The 27,723-nt window shown below is 38.4% G+C and overlaps 1 protein-coding gene across 1 annotated transcript in view; it reads right to left on the bottom strand.

Moving 5' to 3' along the window:
* Positions 1–27,723, bottom strand: part of SIDT1 (SID1 transmembrane family member 1) — a 166,268-nt gene that overhangs the window by 24,835 nt on the left and 113,710 nt on the right. The window contains exons 11-18 of the mRNA XM_021007140.2: positions 16,373–16,444; positions 14,629–14,777; positions 13,536–13,609; positions 11,237–11,303; positions 9,391–9,464; positions 5,794–5,917; positions 5,461–5,578; positions 2,628–2,764 (exon numbers count right to left, since the gene is read on the bottom strand). Coding sequence (XP_020862799.1) covers positions 2,628–2,764; positions 5,461–5,578; positions 5,794–5,917; positions 9,391–9,464; positions 11,237–11,303; positions 13,536–13,609; positions 14,629–14,777; positions 16,373–16,444 — 815 coding nt within the window. The remainder of the gene's footprint in view (positions 1–2,627; positions 2,765–5,460; positions 5,579–5,793; positions 5,918–9,390; positions 9,465–11,236; positions 11,304–13,535; positions 13,610–14,628; positions 14,778–16,372; positions 16,445–27,723) is intronic.

The raw sequence follows: 27,723 nt of genomic DNA, 5'->3' as shown, positions 1-27,723 counted from the left end.
ATCCCAACCTAATACTGTCTAGTTATTTTAAGTAGTCTAAAACAATATTGATTAATATGGCTGATATATAGTGTATTTCCCCTATTTTTCTCTTTTGATTAAATCTATTTTAGCTTTAACTTTGTCTGAGATCATGATTACTACTCCTACTTTTTTCCCTAATAAATTCTACTCTTGAACTTTATTTAATGTTTGTGTATATTTCTTATTTCCTCTCCCTCCTGACTCCTCTACTTTACTTCTACCTGCTACCTTGCCCTCATATTACTTAACCTACTCACCCCTCCAAAGATCCCTCCCTTATCCTCTCCCACCTTTTCCCATTATCCTCTTGTTCCTATTTGAAGTTAGAAGACTTTTATAGCCTTCCAAATATATATGTCATTCCCTCTTTATCCCATTCTCTTAGATAGGGTTCCAGAACTACCAGCCTTCCTCCCCCTACATAATTCCTCTGTGACAATTTTTCCTCTCACACCTCATTTGTGGAAGATAATTACTCTTTTTACCTTTTCCTAGATGGTTTTACTTTTTAGAATCATATCATACTCAGCTCTACCCTAATCGTTCTTTCAAACTACTCAATGACTAATAACAATCTTAGACATATAGTTTATATTTCCTCGTATAAAAAGTAAACAGTCTGTCCTTATTGAATCCCTTATAATTAGTCTTTGATGCTTACCTTATATTTCTCTTAGATCTTGCATGTCAAATTTTCTGTTGAGTTCAGGTCTTTTTGCAATAAAATCCTGAATGCCTGGCAATTCATTAAATATTCATTTTTCATTCAGCATTGTGCTTCTTTGCTGGGCATGATATTTTCGGCCACAGCCCTAGTTCTTTTGCTCTTTGATATATAGTGTTCCATGACTTACGGGACACTATGGTCTTTTAGTGTCACTGCTTCCAGGTCTTATGTGATTCTAGGAACTAAATTCTAAGGGGGCAGACAACATGCAAACAGCTATATATGTGTTTGTGTGTGCATGTATGTGTGCATGCATACACACACACACACACATACACATATAATGTAGACAAGGTAAATGGGAGGTAATCTCAGAGGGAGATGAGTCTGGTAGCTGGTCAGTCATTGGGATAAGGGTCTCACATTTACAATGCCAATAGTTAAAGTTTATAGATATTCTAAATCTGTGTGATTCTTAGGCCTCTTTGCCTCCTTTTCCACTTCACTGCAGAAGTGGAAGTGGGTTGTGCAGGTCTGAAGGCCATTTTGTATTTGTCTTTATTTCATGGGTTACCATGGTCTAAGAATTCACTACCAAGCGACCAGTCTACTGGTAAAGAGACTCTGTACTTAGCTAGGCTGCTCCTTGGAAAGCAGATTTAGTCTATTGCCAGGTCAATATTTAAGCTTTTACAGCATGGTGGAACCTGCTAGAGCTTACTCTTTGGTGGCATAACCTTTGAGAGCTTAGGGTTGCCTCCAAGTGCAAAAGAGGCATGGGGATTCAGACTTGGTGGATGACCAGAATGGTCTAAATGAAAACAAAACTAAGAGGTGGTGTGACTACTTCTTGGAAGATCTTGTGGGAGTCCCTTAGCACAGTATGCCAGATAAGTAGGCCACACCTTCTTCCTCTACAGAGAGCAGTGGGACTCTACAGAGGGTGTTCTGTAAGAAGCTGAGAGAATGCTGGGAGGAGCAGTTGTTTTTATCAGTTGATTTTGTTAGAATGACTCTTCTTTCCTTTTTTTTTTTAACAAGGGTTGGGTTATGTATATTGGGAAACAAATGGCGGGTGTAAAAAACAAAAGGCATCAATAAAACTTTGTAAGGAGCCATAGTCATGGAACAGAGGATCTCATCCAGTAACCACAGAATCAGGGTCTTATAGATGCAGAGTTAGATGGAACCTAAAGGAAAGCTGAGCTTCGAGATACAGGCCACAACACTGACTGTCTGAGTGGCCTTGAGGCAATTCTCTTAACTACTCACTGATCTGTAAAATAGATATAATAATCCTGTTCCTCTCATTTGAAAAGGATATGTTAAAAACAAGATTAGAACTCTAATATGATAAAGTCACTTAACCCTGTTTGCCTCAGTTTCCTCATCTGTAAAATGAGCTAGAGAAGGAAGTGGCAAACCACTCCAGTATCTTTGCCAAGAAACCCCAAACAGGGTCATGAAAAGCAGACATAATTGAACGCATTGAAGGAGATTTGTACAGAGTTTAAAAGTAGGTTGATAGGGACTCTTTGGGTGATTTAGGATCATTGAATGGCAAGAAGGCAGTTAGTGCAATAGAAATAACGTTGGATTTAGGCTTAAAACCACAACCCTCCTGCAGGAGTGACCTTGGTCAAATCATTTAACTCCTTTAGGCCTAAATTTCTTCATCTGTAAAAATAGGGAGTTGGGCAAGATGATCTCAGAGGTCCTTTCCAACCTCAAATCTGTGTTCTTTCTGGTACAACTCTCTTATTACAGATGAGGAAACTGAAGTCCAGAATGATAAATGATTCTACTAAAGTAATACATCTTCTGATTAGAGTTGGAATCTGGTCTAGTTCCCCCAATCTGTGTGTAGGTCACCGTTTCACTCTTGTCTTAATGTCATGAGCCTCTTTTTCCAAAAATGAGATTAAGACAGACATACCACTCCAAGGACAGTCAGACAGATGACCACAGCAAAAGATGCATAGGCAGAATAGGCACTGGCATTGATGTCAGGGTGGCGGGTCTGATAGAGCTTCAGCATGCAGAGTCCTGCAATCATGTACATGAAGGAGGTGTCTGGGGAAACAAGGTGAGGCACACAGTATTCATTCATATAGGGACTTATGTTCTGACTTCTTTTATCATTACACTCCTACCTCTGGGTTGTCCCTTACTTAATACCCCCTGGAGCACCACCTGGTATCTTCACGCTATGATTTGGCTAATCAGAGATTCCTTCTCCCCCATCCTCACTTCTGTTCTCCTGACAGACTCTTATATTTCAAATGATACTTCCTTCTCTACCATAACTCACTCTTCTCTGGTCCAACAAAAAACTTCCCAATTCCCTTAGGGGGCACATCTCAGTTAAACTAATTTGTAACAAAATATGAATAAATGGTCATCCCCACTTAATGCTATCTCTTTGCAGGTATATTTTCATTTATTTTTAAGTTAAAATTTATTTTTTTTCAATCAAAAATTTATCCTCTTCCCCCCACCCCCACCATTGAGAAAGAAAAAAAATCCTATTACAAACAAATTCCTATATTAGCCATGTTCAATATATATATATATTATATATATAATTATATATATATGAATTTCAATCTGCATTCTGAGTCCATCAACTTTCTGTTCAGATGTGGGCAGTATGTTGCATCGTGAGTTCTCCGGAATCATGATTGGTCATTATGTTGATATGAGTTCTTAAGTCTTTCAAAATTATTTGTCTTTACAATGTTATTGTTATTGTGTAAATTGTTCTCCTGGTCCTGTTTACTTCACTCTATATCAGTTCATACAAATCTTCCCAGGTTTCTTTGAAATTATCCCTTTCATCATTTCTTACAACACAATAGTATTCCATCACATTCATATTCCATAACTTGCTCAGCCATTCCCCAACTGATGGACACCCTCTAGGTTTCCAATTCTTTGCTATCCCAAAAAGAGCCATTACAAATATTTTTGTATATATAGGCCCTTTTCCTCTTTTTTTTAAAATTTCTTTGGGTATAAACCTAGTAGTGGTTTCACATCAAATGGTATGCACAGATTACTAACTTTTGGGGCATCATTCCAAATTGCTTTCCAGAATGGATGCACCAATTCATAGTTCTACCAGTAGTGTATTAATGTACCTATTTTCCAACAGCATTTGTCATATGTCTTTTTTGTTAACTTTATCAATTTGATGGTGTGTGGTGGAAACTTGGAGTTATTTTAATTTTCATTTCTCTACTTATTAGTAATTTAGAGCATTTTTTTAGTATGACTATCTGAGCTTGGGATCCTATTTACACTTAAAATGGGTTTTATTAATCTAAAAGAATGACTCTCTAATAGTTAAACTTCAGGCAGTATATGAAAGTGAAATGAATTTCAGGTAATATGAGGGAGATATTTTTTGGGTTCAAGTGTCTTCTTGGCATTTATTTAAATCCCATCAAGAAACTATTGTCCACATAACATACAGAGCATGGCCACAGGACCAGACTGTTAATCCTACTTCGACCATGCAGTCCTTCAAAGTTTAGAGTCACTGAAGTAACTCTTTCAAGGCCCTTCTTGTTGCATACTCTGGCTTCTGTCCTAGCACTTAATTCATGCTAATCAACCAGAACAGTCAATTAGCAGAACCATTAGTATTTGTTTAGCATTATCTCAGAGGATGCAAGTAGAGACTAGGAAAAGCAGCTACATAGGAGAAGGATGCCCCTCTACTATGTGCTCTTAGGTTCCTTCATCATTGAAAAGAAGGCATTAAATCCTTTGGCAGATCCATGATTATTTGTGGATGTGGCCTCCCCAGATGTAGACTACAGTCCCCCCAGAGCTATTCATACCATGTGATTCTCGTTTGTGACTTTCAATAGAAGATATTCTCAATGTCAATCAATCAATCAATATTTAGTAAGCACCTACTCTGTGCTAGGCACTGTGATGTGCTAGAGTTCTTTCTGTGGCTCTTTTAATATTTCATAGATTGACCAGTATGGCACTCAGGCTGCCTATCTGTTATTCTCACAGAGGGGTCTACTTCATTTCCAGGTCATAATTGCCTTTGATGATATTTTTTATGCCACTTCTCACCCATAAGTCTTCACAAGTAATATTCTGCTTACATCCACTACGTATCATTTGATCCCCCTTTGGTCCACCGACAATTTTCATTCTTCTGAGATCAAGATATTCCAGGATGTGTAGCCATATAGCATTACTGGAAAAATAGCGTTGGTAAGAAGATGCAGTTTGGGGGTCAGTGAGCCACAGGAATAAGTTCCCCAATGTAAGCCAGTGTAATCTCTAATTTCAGGCTGGGTAAGACTTATATAACTATGTATATATGTGTATATGTATATCCATATGCATATCTGTGCTTGTGTGTGAGTGTATGTGTCCTTTTATGAATTACCTGTATGTGAGTGAATGTATTCTTTTATGGGTTACCTGTTGCTGGAATTTCAAATGAAGTTAATCCATTTACTCCACCAGCACATATGTATAAATACATAGATATGCATGTACATTCACATTCACATACATGCACATATAAACACACATGCACATATGAACATGTATCCGTATCCAAATAGGCATGTATGCATACGCACTGGTGGACTAAATGGATCATTTCATAATTCCAGCAACTGGTAACCCATAAAAAGACATTAATTTTTGAAAAAGTGACTCTAATGCTCTTTTTCATGGTCTTAGGCTCGCTTTCCTATAATTCCTATAATTATGTAGTTGTTACAAATTCTGATTACCAAACTGGAAGTTGGAGTAATTAGGACAGACATGGTAGCAAGCACTGAGTACTCCTTCCATCATCAGAGCAATGCCCATAGCATAGAAAAGGCCAAAGTGTTTGGGAATCCCATATTCCTAAAAGAAGAAAAAATGTGGTAAATAGAAAAATACTTGTAATCCCTGATATATTTTTAGAATATTACACCCCTATATTCATGGTATCATGGAGCCCATTATTCCACACTGTAATGGGTCCATAAAACATGGTGCTCTTTCTCTAGCCATTGCCTTTACTTGATCCTTTGATCCTCCCAACCAGCCCAACTCCAATTCCGGCATCATCCCTTTACCATTGCAAAGATGTCTTTAGCTTCCAATGATCTTCGGTGGAGGATGTCCTTACGCAAGACTATCAGAAGGAAGAGGAAGCCCAGAAGTACATGACCAAGGTTACTGAGGATGTTGTTGAAGGCACTGTGGGGAAGAGGAAATGTTAATACAAATGCAAGAAATTCAATGAATGAATGAATGAATGAGTCCAGCCCTTTCAACTGCAGCCTTTTACTAGGATTTGAGAGCTGCATGGGAACTTAAGAAATCCCCAAGTACAAACCCCTCATTTTACAGATAAGGAAACTGAGGACCAGAAAGATGAAGTAACTTATCCAAATTACTATTTTTAACAGAACCAAAACTGGAACCCAGATATTTTGACTCCCAACCCAGTACTGCTTCTACTATACTAAAAATGGTCTCCATTTTACCTATAGAAGTCACAAAGATTTAGTCAATCACAGCTGACATGGAGAGTCACAGTTCCCAGTTCATCACAATGTATAGATATCACAACAATATTTATTCATTCAGTTATTCAGAAAACACTTGTACTAACCTATGGTGGTATACTAAGTGTTGAGGAAGATGCAAAGTTTAAATAAGACATAGTACCTTGCTTCCATAGAGCTTATAGTTTGGTGGGGGATAAAACCCAAACTCAGAAAACTATAACAGCAATTATTACATAAAAGTGCATTGGATAGGTTCAAAACAACATGCTTTGTGAAGTTGGAGGATGAAATTTGTTACCACTGGGCCGATAATGGAAGGCTTCATGGTGGAGGTGGCATGGAGTTGGGCTTTAAAGTACAGGTAGGAAGTCAGCAGATGACAAAAGGAAGGGATGATATTCTGAGCAGAGGGTACATTAGACACAAGCACATGCTTGTGAGCAAGCATAGCGTAGGTTCAGGAGGACAAAGATTAGACCAATTTGGCTAGAGAGGAGCTAAAGTTGTGTAAGGAAGACAGAAATTTTGCTAGGTAAAGGAAAAATGTCCAGTTTCATCGTCTCCACATGTTCCTTTTCTAGTCTTGCTTCTTTGTTGATTAACATGGCAACCAAAAGCATGGTGAAAGATGAGAAGAATCTGCTCACCCTAATTCCGCAACCTCCTTTGCAGTTGTGCTAAGTGGAATGCCAGTGATATCAAGAAAATCCAAGTGAGTGAACCGGGGTATTAAAAGGAATTTCAGACCATAACTTAGGTAAAAATTTAGAGTAAGAGACCAGATAGCAAGAGAAAAGAATTTCAAAAAGCCAGATTCAATCTAAGCCTGAAGGCTTCTGTTGGCTTTTGCTGGCTGGCTGGCTGGATAAGTCCTCTCCTTGCTGGGGAGGTGGATACTATTCAGCAGATGGTGGCAGAAGGCAATGGAGTTGAGATCAGTGGAGATGCTTAGCAGAGAGCTACAGCAGCAACAGAGAGGTGTATTCCTTATGTATGTGCCCTTTCAGGCATGTTTCTTGGTCGTGTGTGTTTCATAATCATGTTTCCTTCCATACATATTCCATTCTCCACTGATGGTATGGTAACTTTTGACAGTGTGTACCCCTGTGTATATAAAAGAACTTTCTTATCACTTATATTGCTATGATATTTGATTTAATGTCTTTTGCTGTGGAACTGTCATCTTGTTGGTCTAATAAAAGAAACAAAAGGGTGGGGATTGTGATCTGTGGTTATGAGTGGATGCTGACTCATAGAGTACTTTAAACCTGAGGTAGAATGATGGGGGACCCATGTATTAAGGGCCTCTGGGTATTATATTTTTTGGGGGGGAGTTCTTGTTGGCCAGTAGTAATTGTCATTGTCTATTATTGTAGTTATTATAAAACTATATAGCACTTTTACTGGCTTGCAAACCATTTTCCATACATTACCTAATATGTTCCTCACACTAACTTTGGGAGGTAGGTAAGGGTAAGGACTGGATCTGTGAATTTCATTGGTATGAGGAACTCCCAGATAAGGACATTCCCTCTACCAGTGAAGGTGACCACCTTCTCTGCAACTTAGTCTTAAGGAAATGCCTCTCTGTGGGGCAGGTACTATAGATATTACTCCCATTTTATGGATAAAAGAAACTAAGGCTCAGAGAGTTTATGACTCATTTATGGTTTTTGTTGCTTCAGTCATGTCAGACTCTTCATGACCCCATGTGGGGTTTTCTGGGCAAAGATGCTAGAATGGTTTGCCATTTCCTTCTCCAGATCATTTTACAGATGAGGAAACTGAGGCAAACAGGGTTAAATGACTTGTCCAGGGTCACCCAGCTAGTAAGTGTCTGATGCTACATTTGAACTCATGAAGATGAGTCTTCCAGACTCCAGGACCAGTGCTCTATCTGCTGTGCCATTACACAGCTAGCAATTGTTAGAACTGAGATTTCTATCAAGGGCTCCTTGACTGCAAGGCCAGCACTCCTTCCACTACCCTACGCTGACTATGTGAGAATGACGTGAAAAATACGTATATTATATGCTGTGGCTAATTTGACCCGTACGGAGATGTGTGGGGAGGAAGACACAGCATTTTCTGTATTATTTAAAGTGTCTGAAACAATGTGACATTCCAGCATCCTTAAAGAGATGAAGGTTGAGGGGGATTTCTAGATGCCAGTTACTAGTCACCTCCCCCCACCCCCAACACATAGGCACTACAGAAGAGTGGATTGTGAGAAGACCTAAAACAGTCCTGGAAAGAGAAAGTCGGACTGAAAAAAAAATTAAGTGCCTGCTAGAGAGGAAGATAATAGCTGCACTAGGTGGATGGAGAACAGATAGTATTGCAAATAGAAGAGACTCACTTTGAGAAGCCTTTTCAGGGAAGATGCCTTGCTCATCACACAAGGTTGAATCCCAGCTAGAATATGCCACTAAAATAATACACAAGTGGCAGAGGACAGCTGATGGAAAGTCTTAGGGGTTCTGCTTTTGATCTCACGTATTCCCTGAAAATGCAGAACCCGGAGGTACCAGGATTGAAGAAGCTGGGTGGAGATTTTGGTGGAATGGAGATGGAACATGAAGGTTTTGTCCTACTTCTCCACAGCAGCCAACAACATTGTTATTCCCCAAAGGCAGGAAGGTGGTTTGGGGACAGCTTTTGGAGGGCCTTGCAGGCTAGGCAATGAAGTCTGAATGTCATTCAATAGCTAAACAGGATCACAGATCTGGACCTGAAAGGGACATCTAGACCAGCCCCCTCATTTTACAGGTGAGGAAACTGAGGTCCAGGGAAGTTAAATGACTTGCCCAAAGTCACACAGCTAAAAGAACCCAGGTCCTTTGATGCTAGGGCCAATGATCTTTCTTTCCACTGTAGCACATTTATCTGATGTTTTTAAAACATTACATTATTCTCAGGTTATTATTATCATTTCCTAGGCCAATGGCATTTCAAAAATGTCTAGAGATGAAAGGAGCTTTCTGATCCTATCTGCTAGATTCAGTTATTTCAGTGCTGGAGCCCCTCTCCATCATCCACTGCTGCCTTGTTTCCACAGTTTCCCACAGCTGTTCTGGCTATTAAGAAAAATATGTCACTGAGATTAAATAGAGGGGTGTCCTAAAATGCCACTGGTAACCCAGAGGAAACCATGTTTACCTAAGGACCCCCAAGGGATGGGCACAGAGGAAGTTGTAGTAGCAGATGTCCTGATTGCCAGTCACATTCACAACCTAGAAGGTGAATAAACAGAAAATGAAACTCAATTGTGCTCAGCCCCTCAAGTCAAGCCCAGCACCATGCAGAGCTGGTACAGCTTACAAAGACGGAAGGTGAATGATTTACAGTCGTGCCAGCTCCCAGAAGCAGCAGGCAACACATCATTATACTGTACAGCTTTATAGGGCAGAGGCAAATTTCTCATTATATTTCACAGTCTTGCATTGAAGGGAAATATTATTTATATGTTCTCACTCTTATCCCACTTCCTCAAAATGGAATTTATGACTAGCAGCAGTTTTCCCTCTGCTATAATATACCATTATTGTCATTATTTTGTAATATAAATAGCTGATAAAAATTGAGATTGGCAACAGGCTTTTTTACGGCTAATATGTGATGTCCTGCTTTTCTCTTCTGTTCTGGAAGGAAGAATGGTCTTTATCCTCTGAGCTGAAATAAAAACGCTAGGTCAGTAAATGGAATATCACCAGATTTAGATCTGGAATGGCCCTCAAAGGTCATCTGGCCCAACATTGTCATTTACAGAGTGAGTCTGCTGAGGCTGACAGAGTTTGTGACTTGCCCAAAGATATACAAGTAGTAAGGGGAAGAGCCAGGATTCAAACTCAGGTCTCCTACCTCCAAATCCAATGCTTTTTCCACTGTACTCTGCAGATATCTGATAACCTGTCTCAGTTCACGATCATCTCTGTGAGCAGCCACCCACTTGTACAAAGCATTTGGCTAAGTGTGATTCCCCCACTTCTGCAGTACATGTGAAATAGGCCCTGACGTTATCTAGCAGTTTACACTGTTTTGAGAGGTAACCAAATCAATGGGGAAGGAAGGGAGGAGGTGGGGGGGGGGAGCGAGGAAAGGAAAGAAGGGAAAGAGAGAGGGAGAAAAGGAAGGGAAAGAAGGAAAGGAGGAAGAAAAGAAAGGGGAGAAGAAGGAAGGGAGGAAAGGAGGGAGAAAGAAAGGAAGGAAGGAATGTAGGAAGTAAGGAGGGGCAGAGGGAGGGAAGGAGGGAAGGAAATAAGAATTTATTAAGTACCTACTTTGTGTCAGGCACTGTGCTGAGCACTTTACAAATATTATCTCATTTGATCTTCACAATAATTCTTTGGGGTACATGCTATTATTATCTCCATTTTATAGTTGAAAGAACTGAAGTAGACAGAGGTTAAGTGACTTGTCCAGGGTCCCACAGCTAATATGTGTCTGAGGCTAAACTTTAACTCCGGTCTTCCTGACTCCAGGCCCAGTGCTCTATCTGCTGTACTACCTAATGAGAAAAAAAATGAGAAAACTTTCTCTAATGAGAAGATAAGTATTGCATTTCTGCTGAGCACACAGTGAAATGTTGCATCTTCCAAGCTCCTGATAAACCTGCTTATTACCAATTCTCATCACCAGACAGTGGCCTTTGCATTTTCTATTCTGCATTGAGTCAGTGAAGAACAATCTCTTACACGTACATTTAAATTCCAGGGAAGACTGCTGAAGTCTTTTCTAGAAAAATAAATAGCTAAATAAATAAATAAATAAGCTAACTAGAGTCTCCAGGGGCGCTCATAGCCCTAGTATCATCGAACTGGACCATTTGTATCCAACTTATGGGGGGCCCTGGATCACAGTCACACAAGATGAGTGAGCACTGGTAGGTTGTATGATCTGTATTGCTGGAAAGAACAGCCCCATTGGTAAGGTCACAGATCCACTTGTCCATCTCTCCATGTAATGGCAAACTGAGAGTCAGAATAGTCTCAGCGGACCAACTTACAGTCTGGTAGGTGATAACCAGCTGGATCACAGGAAGGGCATAAAACACAGCGATAGTCGTGATGTTCCTGTGAAAAGAGAAGGAATAGGAAACTAACTCCATAATGACAAAAGAGCAATTATCAGAACTATGCAACATTTGTACATAATAGAGATTCACAATTTCATTAAAGATCTGCTCCCTTTTGTTCCATAATATAAGGTAATGTTCATTCCATTTGCTGCTTGTTAAGTTCAGAATAAAAAGAAAATAAAATGGGAAAAATTTCAAATTAAAAAATAAAAGAGTCCTGAGATGTTCAGCCATCATTAGCTACTCTACTCTGACTGCCAAATCTCACAAGTGTTTTAGCCTCTGGTTTACCTGGCCTCCTTCCCCCCTCATCTTGGTCACTTCTGGAATGTTTTATTCATTAACACTTTCACTGAAAAAGGAGTTGGAAAAGTACAGAAGAAATTCAAATTGGCCACTTATTGGCAGCCCTGACAAAACACTTGCATAAGGAAGAAAGTGATTAAACTATGAGCTAAAAGGTGATTTTTGGGTTACCCAGGAACTTCATTTATTCAGTCTAGCTCCAGCCCTCATTATCAAAGTTTTCTAATTTTTTTTTAATATGCAATTTCTCTCAGATACCTTACTATTCAATAGAAGTGATACCAGTTATAAGAGCAACTTAAACTAATTTCACGATGAAATTTGGAAAATAGTCTGGAAAATAGAATACTTGGGCTGAATCCTATCTTTGCTCATGCCTCCCTTTGTGACATTGGGGGAAGCTTAAATCTCTCCTACTTATGTCCTCATAGTTGTAAAAAGGCGTTAGCAATGGGGCAGGTAGGTGGCACAGTGGATAGAGCACTGGCCCTGAAGTCAGGAGGACTTGAATTCAAATCCAGTCTTAGAGTTCACACTTACTAGCTGTGTGGTCCTAGATAAGTCACTTAACCCCAATTGCCTTGCCAAAAACAAACAAAAAAAATGGGGTTAACAGCATTGACTTTTCCCTATTTCATTCCTGTTTTGGGAAAATAATGTTAGAAATGTTTTGAGTTCTTTGGAAGTTCTGAACTAATTATAGGGGCATTCTTAGGGCAATTTGCATCATATGGGGTTTGTGGCCCCTTGTTTAACATTTTTGTATGAGGGAAATATGGTTAAAATGAACATTAAGGGCATCCTTGAAAAGAAATGTCCCCAGCTGAGGTTGGGGGGCACAGTGGGGACGAGAGGAGGGGCATTATATGTGTGAAAGGGTAAAAAGCACAGTTACAGGGCAGTGATTCTCAGTGCCTTGGAGATACAGTGACTGATAGCTGAACGTCTCAGGGCTTTTAATTTTCTGTTTAAAATTTTTCCCATTTTTAAAATTCTGAACTTAACAAGCAGCAAATGAAACGAGCATTTCCTTATATAATATGCAACAGGAGTTGATTTTACATGGAGCTGAGAATCTCTATTATGTACATTTACTTTTAAGTGTATAATAAATTAAACATGTAACTTTCAAAACTGTCCTGCTTGTCCATGATTCCTTCCAGCCTTCCTTCTGTTCTTTTTCTCATTTTGAAGGAAGAGAACTCTATCCCTAGCCTCTATTCTCTCCCACCTCCCTGCAGGTCTCCTTTACCCCAAATAGAGACACCATTCCTTCTCTTCAATCTTGTGTAGCTCCAGCCGCCTTGTCTCCAAATTAAGGAACCCTCCCCCCTCCAAAGCAAAAAGCTAAGCATTATGGTCTCCAATTTGCCATGTTTCAGGATCATTGGATCGTGAATCTAGAGCTAGAAGGAGCCTCAGAGCTCACCTACCCCCACATTTTACAGATATGAAAACTGAGGCTCAAAAATAGAATTACTTTGCCAGGTAGCAAATTGCTGAGCTGCGATTTGAATTCAGATTCCCTGATTCCAATTTCAGAGGGAAAGTTCACTACTTTTTCCAGTACACTACTGGAATGGTGTTGACTATAAATTATTTCATCAAGATAGAATTGTCGCTGTATGCTGTGCTCTAGGAGAAGGCTCTGGGGTTAGGCATTTGTGCATTAACTTGACTGATGGGGTATTACTATCACTGTTATTCTTATTCTGCATTTCTGTAGATATTTTTTCCCAGCAAAGCACCTGCTGAAAATACACTACAATCGTCTCATAGAGACTGACCCCTCTGTTCCACTAAAGTGGCTGTTTCAAAGAAAAGCCAACAAGCTCTTCCTCAAACTCCAATTTAGACAATTACAGTGATTTTTCTAGCTGTGAATTTGTATTATCTGTGGCTTTACCCACCTTTTACTTACCAAAAATAAATCTTATATTTTTTGCTGACAATTCTTCGGTCCTTCCTAGACAGGTCTGACAGGTAGAGGAACATCTGGGTGGAGAGGGAATATGTTATCACAAAGGAAGTTTTTGTATGTTAATCAGGGTTAGGTCTGTAGGCAAGCTGAATGAGGAGAACAAAGTTACTGATACTGAGGTTCCCAGCTTACCATTAACTGAAAAACTTCACCTATACAACAATCTGGATTTCTCATGAGATGATCATTGTTTTTCTTCAAATAGGGAGGAAATGTATAACTGCCCCTAATCACTACTATAAAGAGGAGAAAGGGGAATTGTATGTATTTCAGTGTGATTTTACTCTAGAGGCTAAAGGTTTTGATAATAGCTTTCCCTTTCATTATGTTTTTAAGAACACTTTCTTAATGAAAACAAGACAAAACAAAACAAAACACCAATAACAAATAAGCCAAACACACCAGGATTTTCTCTGGCTATTGGGGATAGATTGAAGTGAAATATCTATTAAGTGTCTGGGATGTTTTATTAAATCATTAGACTGAAAAAGGAACAAAAATAAAATAAAAATGAATTTTGAAAATCATTAGAATTAACTTTTCAGCTTTTTGAGAATCACAATAGGGCAAAAGCCATGTCTTGTTCATTGACACAGTAGTGCTAAATAAATGTTTACTAAATAAATGAATGAATGAATGAATGGATGAATGAATGAAAAAAAAGAGACTTTTCCCTTGGAAGTACATTTTCCTTATAGTATTAGATAATCTGGTTGTCTGTACTCTTTGGTCATGTAATCCTTCTATTTTCTATAGACCCCTTCTACCCTCACTGGCATCAAAACTTTCTTTTAGGATACTGATTGTGGTCCTCTCTCTTTATTCTCTTTCCTTAAAGTTCTTATTGTCATTTTTTTCTAACTTACAGAAAGACATGTTTATTAACAGGTAGATTTACTTAAGTCCATAGTTCTTTTTTCTCTAAGCAATCTTGAAAACTGTAGGACACATCTGACTTCTTTTCATGGAGAAAAAGTGAGTTATCTCTGAAGTTCTAAGTTCATTTCAAGTGAACAAGGCCAGGCAGACATACCTTGGTGCGGATGACATTTTTGTCACTTTCAATATCTGGCATAGTGTCAAAATCACTCTCCTCTTCCACTGAGCTATCTGTGTCTGATTGGTATCGGGCCCCACCATCTGATGAAGACATCTGTCTGCCACCACTGGAGACTGATTCATCTGGAAGCAAAGAAAATGAGGAAACTCACAGAAGTCCCCAAACTGGTCCAAACTTGACTTTCTATAAATGTTGTACAGCTTATAAGCTGATTATTTATACTCAAGACACATTCTCTCCTCCAAATTCCTTCTCACTGGACCGTTGCTTAATATTTTTTCCTTCTGCCTATTTTAATAGGCATTTTAATGATCTAGGCCCAGAGCTGAGTGTAAATAGCTATTACATTAATCCTTTCAAAACAACAGATACTCTTTTGGGGTAGAAAAAATAAATCATGCTCATACTATATATTTCATGTTTTCTAGTACACATTTCACATAAATAGTGTAAAATTTTTATGTGCATAGTTGTGATTCTACCATGCTATGTGTGTAAGCACATGCAAATCTTCTGAACAGAGTATTTGTACACAGGGAAAGCCACACATACCATACCTACATTTATATAATAAAAATATTCTCAGGAAGAAGATGCCTCCTGTTCCCATGAATGTGTCCTGGAGCAGATGGGAATCTGTTTAGTTTGTTGAGGTTTGGCTACCTCTTCTGTTCAGATGGTTTTTTTAAATCCTGTTTCTGCAGCATCAAGCTCACATGCCTCTAATTGTTGCAGGGATATATAACTCTATCATGGGACTTCATGTCTTACTATATGGACATTTTAAGGAACATTTCCCATATGCATGGAGGTTTCCTTAGGGGGTAGTTTAATTTGTACAACAAACAAACAAACAAACAAACAAACATATTTCTCCAAGCTCCAACAAGAGAAGTATTCATAGAAGTTGTATTGCTTGTTGTTATTCAGTTGTGTCTGAATTTTCATGACCCCATAGACCATACTGTCCCAGAGGTTTTCTTGGCAAGGTTACTGGAGTGGTTTGCCATTTCCTTTTCTAGTGGATTAAGGCAAAAAGAGGTTAAGTGACTTGCCCAGGATCATTTAGCTAGTAAGTGACTGAGGCTGGATTTGAACTCAGGTCTTCCTGACCCCAGGCCTGGCACCCTATCCACTGTGCCACCTACCTGCCCAAAAGCTGTGTTAGTACCTATGAGACAATTACTGCAGCAGGAATATTAATGAGTTATGTGGATTATCACATTATTGAATTGGACACAGTGGTTGGGTCAATCACAAAGATAACCAAAAAGAATGGACTGATTCTGGCTACAGCCCAGAGTGCCTATAGTATATATATAGCCTACTCTTCTAATATGCCCTTACTTTTCTGAAGTGTGAGAGTAAGCAATTTTGTCCATCAGCAACCTAGTACCAGACATGTATTATCTAAGCACACAGGATGAATTAGAAAAAGCCCCCAATGGATACTAGGGTAGAAGAAAAAGCAACGTAGGAAATCCTACTAACACAGCACATACAACATCAAGAAGTAGAATTATAAAGTATTAGAACTGTAAGGGATAAAAAAGATTGTCTAGTCCAGCCATTTGTTTTACAGATGAGGAAACTGAATCATAGACTGGATAAGTCACTTGTCTGATAATCCAAGGTCACACAGTCAATGTTAGAAAGTGCCTCTTCAGCCCATGGCGCCCCAAGAAACACTTCCAACAAAGGACTCAGCATGATATACCTATTGCCCCGTAGCTGCTCCCTTCAGGTGTACTGGTGGCAATGGGGTGGGAATCAGTTACATTCCTAGATCCTGTAAAGGAAGCAAAGACGCAAAAAGTTTACCTCTGGTTGGCTAAAAGTCATATCAAAAAACTCAGCTTATTAAACCAGAAGCTTTTTAATATAGTTTTTTTGGTTGTTGTTGTAGTCATAACTCATCTATTACTCTCCTCCTTCTTTTCTATATTCTGTGCCAAACCTCTAGAAGCCAACGAAAGGGTCGAGTCATAGTCTAAGCACAGGGCTTTCAGGTAAGAAGAGCCCTTATTTACATGATGCTGTCTTCACAACAATCTTACAAAGAGGTAGTGCAAGTATAATTATCCTTGCTTTATAGAGGAGAAAATTAAGACTTTAAGCAATTAAATAATTTGCCCAAGGTCACACTAGTGGGTGGTAGAGCCAAACTCTAGACTGCTGACTCCAGGGTCACTGCCCTCTCCACAACATGATACTCCTTTAGGATGAAGGACATTGCTCCAAAAACCTTTATTCTACAATGAGACCTGGCCATGCGCAATTCACTTCAGGAGTGATTCTAATGGCCCATTTGTTCACTCTGCTTATTTTCAAAAGCTTTGAGAGACTGAAGCAAGTAAGAGTGACAGATTTTCTTGTAGGAGACACAAAATTCAGGAAAACTAAATTCAAACAGATACACATATATTACATGCATATATGTATGTATGTATGTATATTTATATATACATATATATATTATATATAGTCTAAGCCACATTGAAGAACTGATATGTCTGTATATATGTTTATAGAAATATTAATTATTGAATGTATATATACATATACACATGTATATCTATCTATCTATCATCCATCTATCTATCTATCTATTTATCTATATCAGTTCTTCAATGTAACTTTAGATTCCTGATCCTTCATTTGTCAGCTCCTTTCTCTTGTTGAAGTTTGCAACCTATGCTTTGAATTCTGTTTGGCATCTGTCTATAGAATAATCAAATATTGTGGCTAATAATCAGGGTATCCCATATATCATATATGGGTTGCCATGTTTCAAAAAATTAGAAGAGAATATAATACACAAAACACTAAAATGACCACATTAACCCAAAATGATGACAACCCTCAATTTAGTATGATCCCTACACAAATGTCACACACAAAATATATTTATTGTGTGTTTGAAATACATTTATGATGAGAATTATTATTTTTTTTACAAATGACTAGCCTTGTTAGTTTCTCTTATTATATCATTTTTATCTTTCAATTTTCAAACTTGTACCTCTTGCATTTCCAGCTGTCATTCTCTTTATGATTTCCAACTTCTTCACTTTTACTCTCTTCACTATTTCTCAGTTTCCTTGAACTCACAGAAATTACCTTTAGTTCTAACCAAGAAATTTAAAATATAGTAGCTCTTAAACTCTTAAATTCCATCTGTATCTGTCTTAGTCCAAGGACAAAACAATGATGTATTAGACTGCCCTAGTAATGGCATGTATCTAGGTGAATTTAAAGTTATATCACAAATTCTTAAATGTCCTGGTAATCAATATTTGTGCCTATAATTTTTGTTACTATATGATCTACACTTACAACTTACAGATCAATTGCTGTATAAAATCCAGGACTCATACAATTGCCCCAAATCTCAGAGAAATTCCTTGAACTTCTCTCTGGGCTTCAGCTTCATTTTTAAAGTAAGGTTGTTGGGCTAAATAATGTCTGAAGGGAAAAGAATAAGTGTTTATACATAAATTGAGGAAACTCAGGCTGAGAGAGGTTAATAGACTTCCAGAGTCAAACAGCTAATAAGTGTCTGAGGCTAGGTTTGAACTGAGGTCTTCTTGACTCCAGGTCCAATACCCTGTCTATCTACTGAGCCACCTAGATGCCTCTAAGTTCTTTCCACCTCTAAGATTTCTATGAGTTGATGCATGAAAGCCATTAACAGTTTTTAGACTTCACCAAGGCCCTCCTCTAATGCATCATCATGACACAGAAGTGACCCTGGTTTCTCCAAGGTTATGGCCATAGATTGCAAGCAGGTCCTACTAAGATGCAAGACTTTGTGTATAGGCCCAGTGATGACTGTATTTCTATCATCCAAGGACAGCCTGTTTAAACTTCAAGAGGTTCATCACGAGAAAGTTAGCCATGGGGGTCATGAATTTTTCTGCCACAAAGACTAATATAGGCCATCCACTAAATTATAGAGGGGATGAGACCTACATCAATGGAAAGAGTAGCCACATTGATGAAATCATGAATCTTTAAAATAAGAAGCATGATAGCTTGTCGGAGATGGTTCAAGGAGCTGGTCCTGCATTAAACTGCTAACAAAACTTTCTTACTGCATTTCAGGATGGGACTGAGCTCAACCCAGATCTGTTTCCTCACTTGACTTTGGATATCAAAGTTTCTACCCTTTTCAGGTCTCTGGCCCAAATATCTTTAGGCCATATACACTAGAAGAGCTCCTTAGCAGGTTCACCCATATCTAAGTGAAATCATAAGATTTGGCACCATCCAATCTGACTCTCATTTGATAGCTGAAGAAACTGAGACCAAGGTGTGTTAAATGACTTTCCCAAAGGTCTTGCCGGGAGTAAGCATCAACACTAAGATTTGAACCAAAGCCTTTTGACTCCAGATCTAGAGCTCTTTTAAATACTCAGTGCTGCTTCCTTTGAGTGTCAACCCCTTATGTTGTTGTCCATTTTCTGATGATCTTCTTTTGTTTGTTTGAATGATGGACAAGATTGAGCTGGCCTAACCTGAAGAGCAAAGAAAGGCTTGCTTGCAGTGATCTCTTTTGGAATTCTTCCAGGGTTGTCTAGCATCCCAGACACTTCATAGCAGAGCCCTTTGTTTCTCTACATTCTACCCAGCTGGCTTGATTGTATTACTCTCACCTGGTACTCAAAGGGATGTCGACTATGACATTCAACAGTTCAGAACTTCCTAACTCTATCCACTGAGCCACCTAGCCGCCTAAGGGAACACAAGAAGTAAGTGGCAGTGTTGTCATTTTTCTATCCAGTCTTCTGATACCAGATCTACCCGCCTTTCTGCTATACTAGGTTGACTCAAAAAGACACTAGGGCTTGAGGGAATTAAGTATTTTTTTTCTATGACTGGTTAACTTAATGGGCTAGGGCACAAGGACCATGAGGCCGTGTTCATCAAGACTTAAACTCCTGTGTGATCCAGGTAGACTCATCCCCCTTCAGAGCCATGGTCCAAACCCCTAGCCTCAGTCAGCTGTTTCATAAATGCACATCCTTGGTCAGAAGGCATCAGAAAAACAATATCAAACGAATGCTCTGATGACTTTTTATGATCTCTGAAGAGAAAGAATAAACATTTATATATACATTAAGGAAACAGGCTGAGAGAGGTTAAGTGACTTCCAGGATCAGTACTTTTAAAAGGATGAGAGAGGCTCATTTTAGGTACATCTCAAAAGAAGAAGGTGTAGATGGAGTCCCCACAGTCTCCTGCTGCAATCTTGTTCAAAATAGGAAGTAGCAGTGTGATCATACTAATAGAATCTCAAATTTGGAAGAGACTTTAAAAGTCATTTAGTACAATCTCCCTACCAATATGTAAGTCTCTTCTATAAAATCTCTGAAAGATGGTTATCCAACTTCTTGAACACCTCTAGTGATAGGGAGCTCACTATTGGGTGAACTTTGTAAAGCTGTCATTCTACTCTGATCAGCTCTAATTATTAGAATTTTTTCTTTTATTGCAACAAAATAAGAATCCTTATAAATTCTGCCCATTGGTACTGGTTACCTCAGTTTCTGTATAATTGTAGAATCATAGAATATTAGAGCTGGCAGGTAATCTAATCCACTCCCTTCACTTTACAGAAGTCTATAATAGCCAAATGACTTTATTCATTCATTCAACAAACATTTATTGAATGACTACTGAGTGGAAGACACTTTACTAGGCAATGTTGGGGATCAAAGAATGACAAGACTTGGTTCATGTCCTCAAAGACTATACGGATGTGGGGGAAGAGTTAGGAAGCAATAAATACAGTTCTCTTTTACCTGACTACTTTTCATCTCAACACTCTGGTCTTTGAAGTGCATCACTGTTAATAATAACGGCATCAACACTGCCCCCCCCCAAAAAAAACCCACGACCCAGTTTGTACTGAATTGCTTGAGAGCCTGTGTTATTATCTAGTGGGTTCCCACAGGTTTCTTAAAAGAAAGTAGCAAAGAGCAATTATATTTTTTATTGAGCTATATGTCCCTGTGCCAACATTACTTTGCAGGATTTATGAATTTCTTTAGCACTGAAAACTTCATTATAAAGAAGCTTTCAGAGGATTCAGTAATTAAAGGATTATTATATATGATTTATATGATTTTACTAGATGGTACAAATTCTTCTACATATTTTATGGCAAACAAGATGAGGCTGGTCAAAAGAATACTTTCTTCAATATCTTCAATACTGAATTCAATTCAATAATATTTTCAAATTTTGTACAGAAAAGTTGAAGGATAGTGTTATTCAGTTTCTATGGAAACTTTAAGTTTTATAGCTAGTTTAGGTCACTTGGTTTGCTAGTCATCCCATAAGTTTAGAATCTGGTTGCTCAGTATTTAGGAGTGGCAACTTCCTAAAAAGGAAATTCTATCTCTACTCTCCTACAATTATTCCACTTAAAAGTTGCTCTGTCAATTGAAGCCAAGTAAATCAACTAATTCCATTCAATAAAAGCCTCCTCAAAGAGCATGGAGTTGATCTTGGGTTCTCCAGAGATAGGCCAGTGGAGCAAAAGCTCTGAGATATTCTATGGAGCCTCTAGTTCTATGTCTACAATTTGAGGAGCAACCCACTAAGTTATCTCATTAAGTATCCTCACTAAAGAGACATTCATAATTAGTATGTTGACCCCTAGGCAATGAATTCTTTGATCACGGCAACCCATGAAACAAAAAATGCAAAATGGCCCTTATTCCTGTATAGCTCTCATTGGCCACTGAATTGTAGAAAAGGCAGCTGAGAGTGCTTAGAATTATATAGTTTTTAGGCTGTTAATATTAATTTGACTGTTGAAACTCTGAAGTGTAAGACCCCATCCAAAACCAACAAATGGCCATTTGATTACAGGCACTAAACCATATCAATCTAAGCATTCTCACCTGTAAGTGAAACCATAAGACATAACATTTTCAGCTAAGTTAAAGGATGGTTCATAAATTGTCTCTGAAGAAAATAAATAAAGTTGTTGGCAAGCTTAGTTTCACTGTGTACTTAAAGTCTTCAGGAAACATTTCAGAGGTTACTTGGTTATTCTTTGCCAACCAGAGAATATAGTGGTCAAAGGCAATACTGGTTTAGAACATAAACTCACTTGTAAAACATAACTGGGGAAAGTCACATTACCTCACAAAACAGCAAAGAACAATAAAGGGAAAAATAAGTCTATAGAAATTTCATTGTAAGATACAACCAAGTCAGATTATACTTAAAGCATTTACAAATAAAAAAAGAACAACAAACATGAAAAAGTAGAACAGATACATCAGCATGTATTTGTATAAAAACTACTTTCATCAATGAAAACACAGTGAAAACATTTTAACATGTCAACCTCTAACGCGGACTATATAAAGAAGCAAATGTCACTAAAGAAGATGAAGGTGGAAAGAGCAGCTAGATCAGACCGAGTGGACGTGAGCAATGACTTATATTTACTGCCTCCCCATCCACTCATTTCTCAACCTTTTGTAATATAGCTTCAGATAACCCACTTAACTTAGCCTGCTCTCTCTAAGGTTGCAAAAGATTCCTTTGATACCAAATCCAATGGCCTTTTCTCAGTCCTTAACCCCCTTGACTTATCTGTAGTTTTTTATATGAGTGACCACACACCCTTCTCCCTCAATTTCTGTGACTGATCTCATCTGATCATTCTCTGGCTGAACACTTCTTTTCAGTTTCCTGAGTGTAGCTGTCTCCCCATATCCCAACCCAGGCAATGACATGGCACTTTTCTTCTCTTTATATTCATCTGGTCCTATGGCTTCAAAAAGCATCTCTGTACAGATCAAATCTATACATCTAGCTGTAGCTCCACAATGCTCGCTATAAATCTCCTTCATTTCCCGTAGACCACTCAAACTCAGCTATGCACTGGGCCAGGTGCTGGGTATACAAAGACAAACACAACAATCCCTGACCTGAAGAAGCTTACATTCTTCTGGGGAGAGAGGTGGGGAAAGAGGCATATAACAATTACATAAATAAGTAAATACAGCTAATTTGAGGAAGATGAGAAAAGTAATAGCTGGGGAATGGGTGTACAGGAAAGTCTTCATATAAGAGATGGCATCTGAACTGAGCCTTGCAGGAAGCTGTAGATTCTAAGCAGAGGGGGTAAGAGAGGAATTGGGGGACATTTTATGCAAAGGCATGATAATAAAATGCAGGATGTTGTGTTTGGGGGAAGCTAATGGAGAGTGAACAAAGACTAGCAATACGAATAGTCTGGAAAGGTAGGTGGGAACAGATTGTGGAGAGCTTCAGATGCTAGACTGAAGGCTTTGATTTTATTCAAAAAACAACAGGAATTTTGGAAGAGTAGTGATATGAATAAGTCAGTGTCTATCCTAGGCTCTCTTCTATTCTTTCTCTCTTTCTGTCTCCTCACCACCAGATCACATGGATGTAATTATCTCTATGCTGATGACTGCCAGATTAATATATGCAGTCTTAGCCTCCTTCCTAAGCTCCAGTACCACTTTATCAATTGCATCTTGGACAGCATGGACATCTTAAATTCAACATGTCCAAAACAGAACTTTTCTTCCAAACTTTCCTATTTTTGTGATTCTTCTGGTCACCCAAGTTCATAATCTTGGCCTCATCTTCAACATCTCAATTTTACTCATTTCACATATACAATCAAGTCCCAAATCTTGCTGTTTCTATTTCGACAACACCCACTGCATCTGTCCTTTTCTTCCTATTTACATAGCAGACATACTTCACACTCTGACAATTCAGGCTCTTTTGCTCATTCATCATATATATATATATATATATACACACACACACATATGGAACTAATCAGTATTTATAATAAAGAGCCATTTGCCAATTGATAAATGATCAAGGGAATTTTTTTCTAAGAAAGAAATCCAAGCTATCAAGAGCTATATGAAAAATACTTTTAAATCACTAATAATTAGATAAATGCAAATTAAAGTAACTTACAGTCATCAAATTGGCAAGTTTGACAAAAAAGGAAATGACAAAGGTACTATGGGAAAACAAGTGCATTAATGAACTGTTGGTGAAGCTATGAATTGGTCCAGCCATTCTGGAAAGAAATTTGGAACTATGCTTTAAAAGTTACTCAACTATGAATATCCTTTGACCTAGTAATACCACTATATCAGACATATTGCCCAAGGAGATAAAAGAAAGGAGAAATGACTCATATGTCCAAAAAAGCCCCAACCTCAACACGTAGTATCTTTTCATAGTGTCAAGGAACTAGAAACTGAGAGGAGTACCCATCAACTGGGGAATGTTTGAACAAATTATGGCATACAAATGGACTAGAATAGTGTTGTATTATGGAAATGATGAAAAGGGGTGGGTTTTATCAGAGAAGCCTAGGAAGGCTTCTATGAAATGATGCAAAATAAAGTGAGCAAAACCAGCAAAACAATCTATATACTGATTTTGTGAACAAAAACAGCTTTGAAATACTTGGAAACTCTGATCAATGTAATAACCAGCCACAATTCCAAAGGACTAATGAGGTAGAGTAGAGCATTCAGGGAGGTGATGCATTCAGTGTAGAATAAGATATTTTTTGGATGTAGGCAATGTGGGAAATTGTTTTGCTTGATAATGCATGTATGTTGCAAGGGGTTTGTTTTCCTTCTTTTTTATCCCCCACCCTCAATGGGGAAGGTAGAACTCATAGAGAAAAGGGAGAGTTTTTTGTAAATCTGTATTTGATTTTTAAAAAGAAATAAAAGTGATTCAAAAAGAAAACATATCATTAAAATTTTAAGTAAAAAAAAATAAAGTTCTTCAAAACCTGGCTCCAGCTTACCTCTCCAGACTTATTACACATTATTCCCTTTAATGTGTACTGCAATAGAGTCAAATTGGTTTTCCTACTATTTCTTATACATGACACTCCATCTTCTCTCTCCAGACCTTTGCTGACTCCCATGTTTGGAATATACTCTCTCCTCATTTTCTCCTCATAAAATTCCCTAGTTTCCTTTAAGGCTTAGTTCAAGTGTCACCTTCTACATGAAGCCTTTCCAGATCCCATCAGCTGCTACTGCTTTTCCCTCAAAATTATTTTGTACCTATTTTGCATATTCTTTCTTCCTCTCTGTCTCTGTGTCTCTCTGTCTCTCCATGTATATAACATATGCACATATGTATGTATAAACATATACGTGTGTATATGTATATACGTATAAAATATACATATATTTTCCCCCTCCAGATTAATTGTAAGTTCCTTGAGTAAAGGTATTGTTTCACCTTGGGTTTTTTTTTTATCCCTACCACCTAGCACAGTGCTTGACACACAATAACCACTTAATAAATGCTTACTGATTGATGAGAAATATTTATTTGGCAGCTGCATAAAAGATGGATAGAGATGGAAGATGCATATATGGAGAATGGATTGGAGATAGAAGAAAATAAAAGCAGGAAGCCCAATTTGGATTCTATTAAGGCAAGAGATGGTAAAGTCTTAAACTAGAATAAAGATGAGTAGAGTGAAGTAGACAGAGATGTTGTGGGGAAACTATACCATTTATATGAGCTGGCAGTCACCAACTACAATCCTTCCACTAAGAGGGATGACCACCAGGCCTGATCATCTGCCCTGAAGCTGAACCCCACTATACACACTGGCTCCCCCAAATATTGTGTGAGTTCTAATTCTAAGAATATGAACTGTTTTGATTTTCTATTTGAATTCCTAGTGTTTAGCACTGTTCTTGGCAAACACTAAGGTCTTGATAAATGTGGTTCTACCCCTCCTCATTCATTCTTCTGATTTGTTATTGGTTTTGATTTCTCCCCCCAACAAACCAACAGTCTGATTATAGTCAGATTAGCTGATTAAGCAGGGACACCCATATCACTAGCCAATGTTTTTTCATTAGGATTTAGAGAGTTTCATGTTTTGTAATGTTATTTGGTGCCAGTCATGTTCAGTACCTCCAATTTCTATGGGGCTTTTGTGTAGACTGCAAGTTTTAAGACTTTTCTTTCTTAATCTTTGAGTCATACTTTCCAACAAATATTTGCTCCTTATGCCTATATTTCCATGGAAGTTGTTGAGAATGAATGTATTTGTTGATTTGTTAGTGGTTTTAGTTGTACATGTTCTCTCCTTCATTCCCTGTAGCAAATGGTTGTACATATGCTGCAGTATCCTGCAGGTTAGTCTTTTTACAAATGCTTAGTATAAGCACTGCAGTTATAAAGTGATCAAGTGCCCATGAAATGATGTTTCTTGTTGCCTTTGGAGGCAAGCAAAAAGCAAATCTGCCAACTCTTTTATTTGCATCTCCAAGGAGAACTGTAAGCCTTCTTCCACTTTCATGTAACTGCTTTATGTTTTTAGGCTTCATTCACAGCAAGAACATCAGTAGTTGTGTGATTCAGGTCCTCCAGTAGAATTCTCACTTGTTGGTCATTGTAGAAGGATCTCACATTTGGGGTGCCAACAGTTAAGTTAGTATCTATAGAGAATTTAAAAACTCTGGCTTTTAGTATCTTCTGCCTTTTTGCCAACCCTCTAGCAAAGTATCTGCAGAAACCCAAGGGGGACTCACAGAAATAAGTATCATTTTGTGGTTTTCTTTGTGCTATGGCTTGTCAAGTTGGCGACCAACCCGTCAGTAATGAGTTCCTGCAATTTTAGGTAGGCTGGACTTTAGAAAGCAGATATAGGCTATTACTGGGGCCATACTTAAAGCCTTTCCATCATGATAGAACCTGTAGATAGACATCTACTGGCATTAATGGTAGAACCATTAAGTCTTGTGGAACCAAACTGAGGAGGAAAGAAAGCATTAGTTGGACCAGGAAAGGAGGATTTTTGGGTTCTACCATCAATTCACCTTGTAACGTTGACAACTATTATAGTCCAAGTATCTGGGAAACTTTTTTTGGAATTAATTGGCAGTAAAATTGAATCATTAATCCATGTTTAGTTCAAATGCTTCAGCTAGGAAGGGGCATGCCAATTAGAAATTCATTTGGAATATTGTTCGTTCTCTCTCTCTCTCTCTCTCTCTCTCTCTCTCTCTCTCTCTCTGCCAAACCCTTTCTTCCTGGTTGTGGGAAGCTATTTTTTGTTTTGTTTTACATTAACCAGAAAAGCTAGTAAAGCTTCTCAGGCTGGTTCATAACTCACTGATTGCTAACTTAAACAGTGAATTGGGAAAAAGAGTTGGGAAGTTGGGAAGTAGCCCAAAAGAATAAAGCTGAAAAGACAGTGGCAAGCTAAATCAGTTTTCTTTTTGTGTTTCCATGGGAGTCTATAAATTCAGCAGAGAGACATACTTCAAGTGAACGCCAGCCAACAAATAGCTGGCAAATGTGTTATGCTGTCTCCAAAGGCAAGTTTGGCTCCAGGAGCACATACCTTGGAATGGGTCGATTTGGTTATATTTTATACTATACGGGCTCACGTGGGACAACTATTCTTTTAGAACAGACCTGGGTATGTTCTGATCCTTAGTTTCTCCAAATGTAAAATGGAGGCTTGGACTAGATCATCTCTAAGGCCCCTTTCATTTCTGACATTGTATGATTCACCATGACTAATTAGTAACCAAAAGTATTGCACCACTATTTGGTGGCTGACAGCTGTTGGAGGAAACAACTTGAGAAGGGCCTCTAGAGGCCATCTACTTCGTCCTCCTGCAGGCAGGCTTACGACTAAATCACTTTAGACAGACAAGACTTCACCTTGGTTAGTGAAGCTGCACAATCAGTTTCCTTATATGTTGTACAGTCCTTCTAAGTTAGGAATGGTTTTCCTTGGCACTAGGCTAAATTCTTCTTGCTCGGTGTTCACCCATTTCTGTATTTTGGAGCCCAGGGAGATGGAGACCAGTGGGTGATTTTATCTTACCTCTGGAACACAGGGAAATTTTTCAAATTCAACGAACATTTACCAAGCACAAAGTCCTGAGGTAGGGCTGAGGCATTGTGATTAGATCCAGATGATTTATGAAGGAAACAGGCCTTAAATTTTACTATTTTTTCTCTCTCTCCTAAAGAGACACGAAATCAACC

Source organism: Phascolarctos cinereus, unplaced genomic scaffold (genome assembly GCF_003287225.1).
Source record: "Phascolarctos cinereus isolate Bilbo 61053 unplaced genomic scaffold, phaCin_HiC Scaffold_726;HRSCAF=1367, whole genome shotgun sequence".
NCBI lineage: Eukaryota > Metazoa > Chordata > Mammalia > Diprotodontia > Phascolarctidae > Phascolarctos > Phascolarctos cinereus.
Note: the sequence above shows the minus strand (reverse complement) of the source record. Positions and strands in the feature narration are given on the sequence as shown.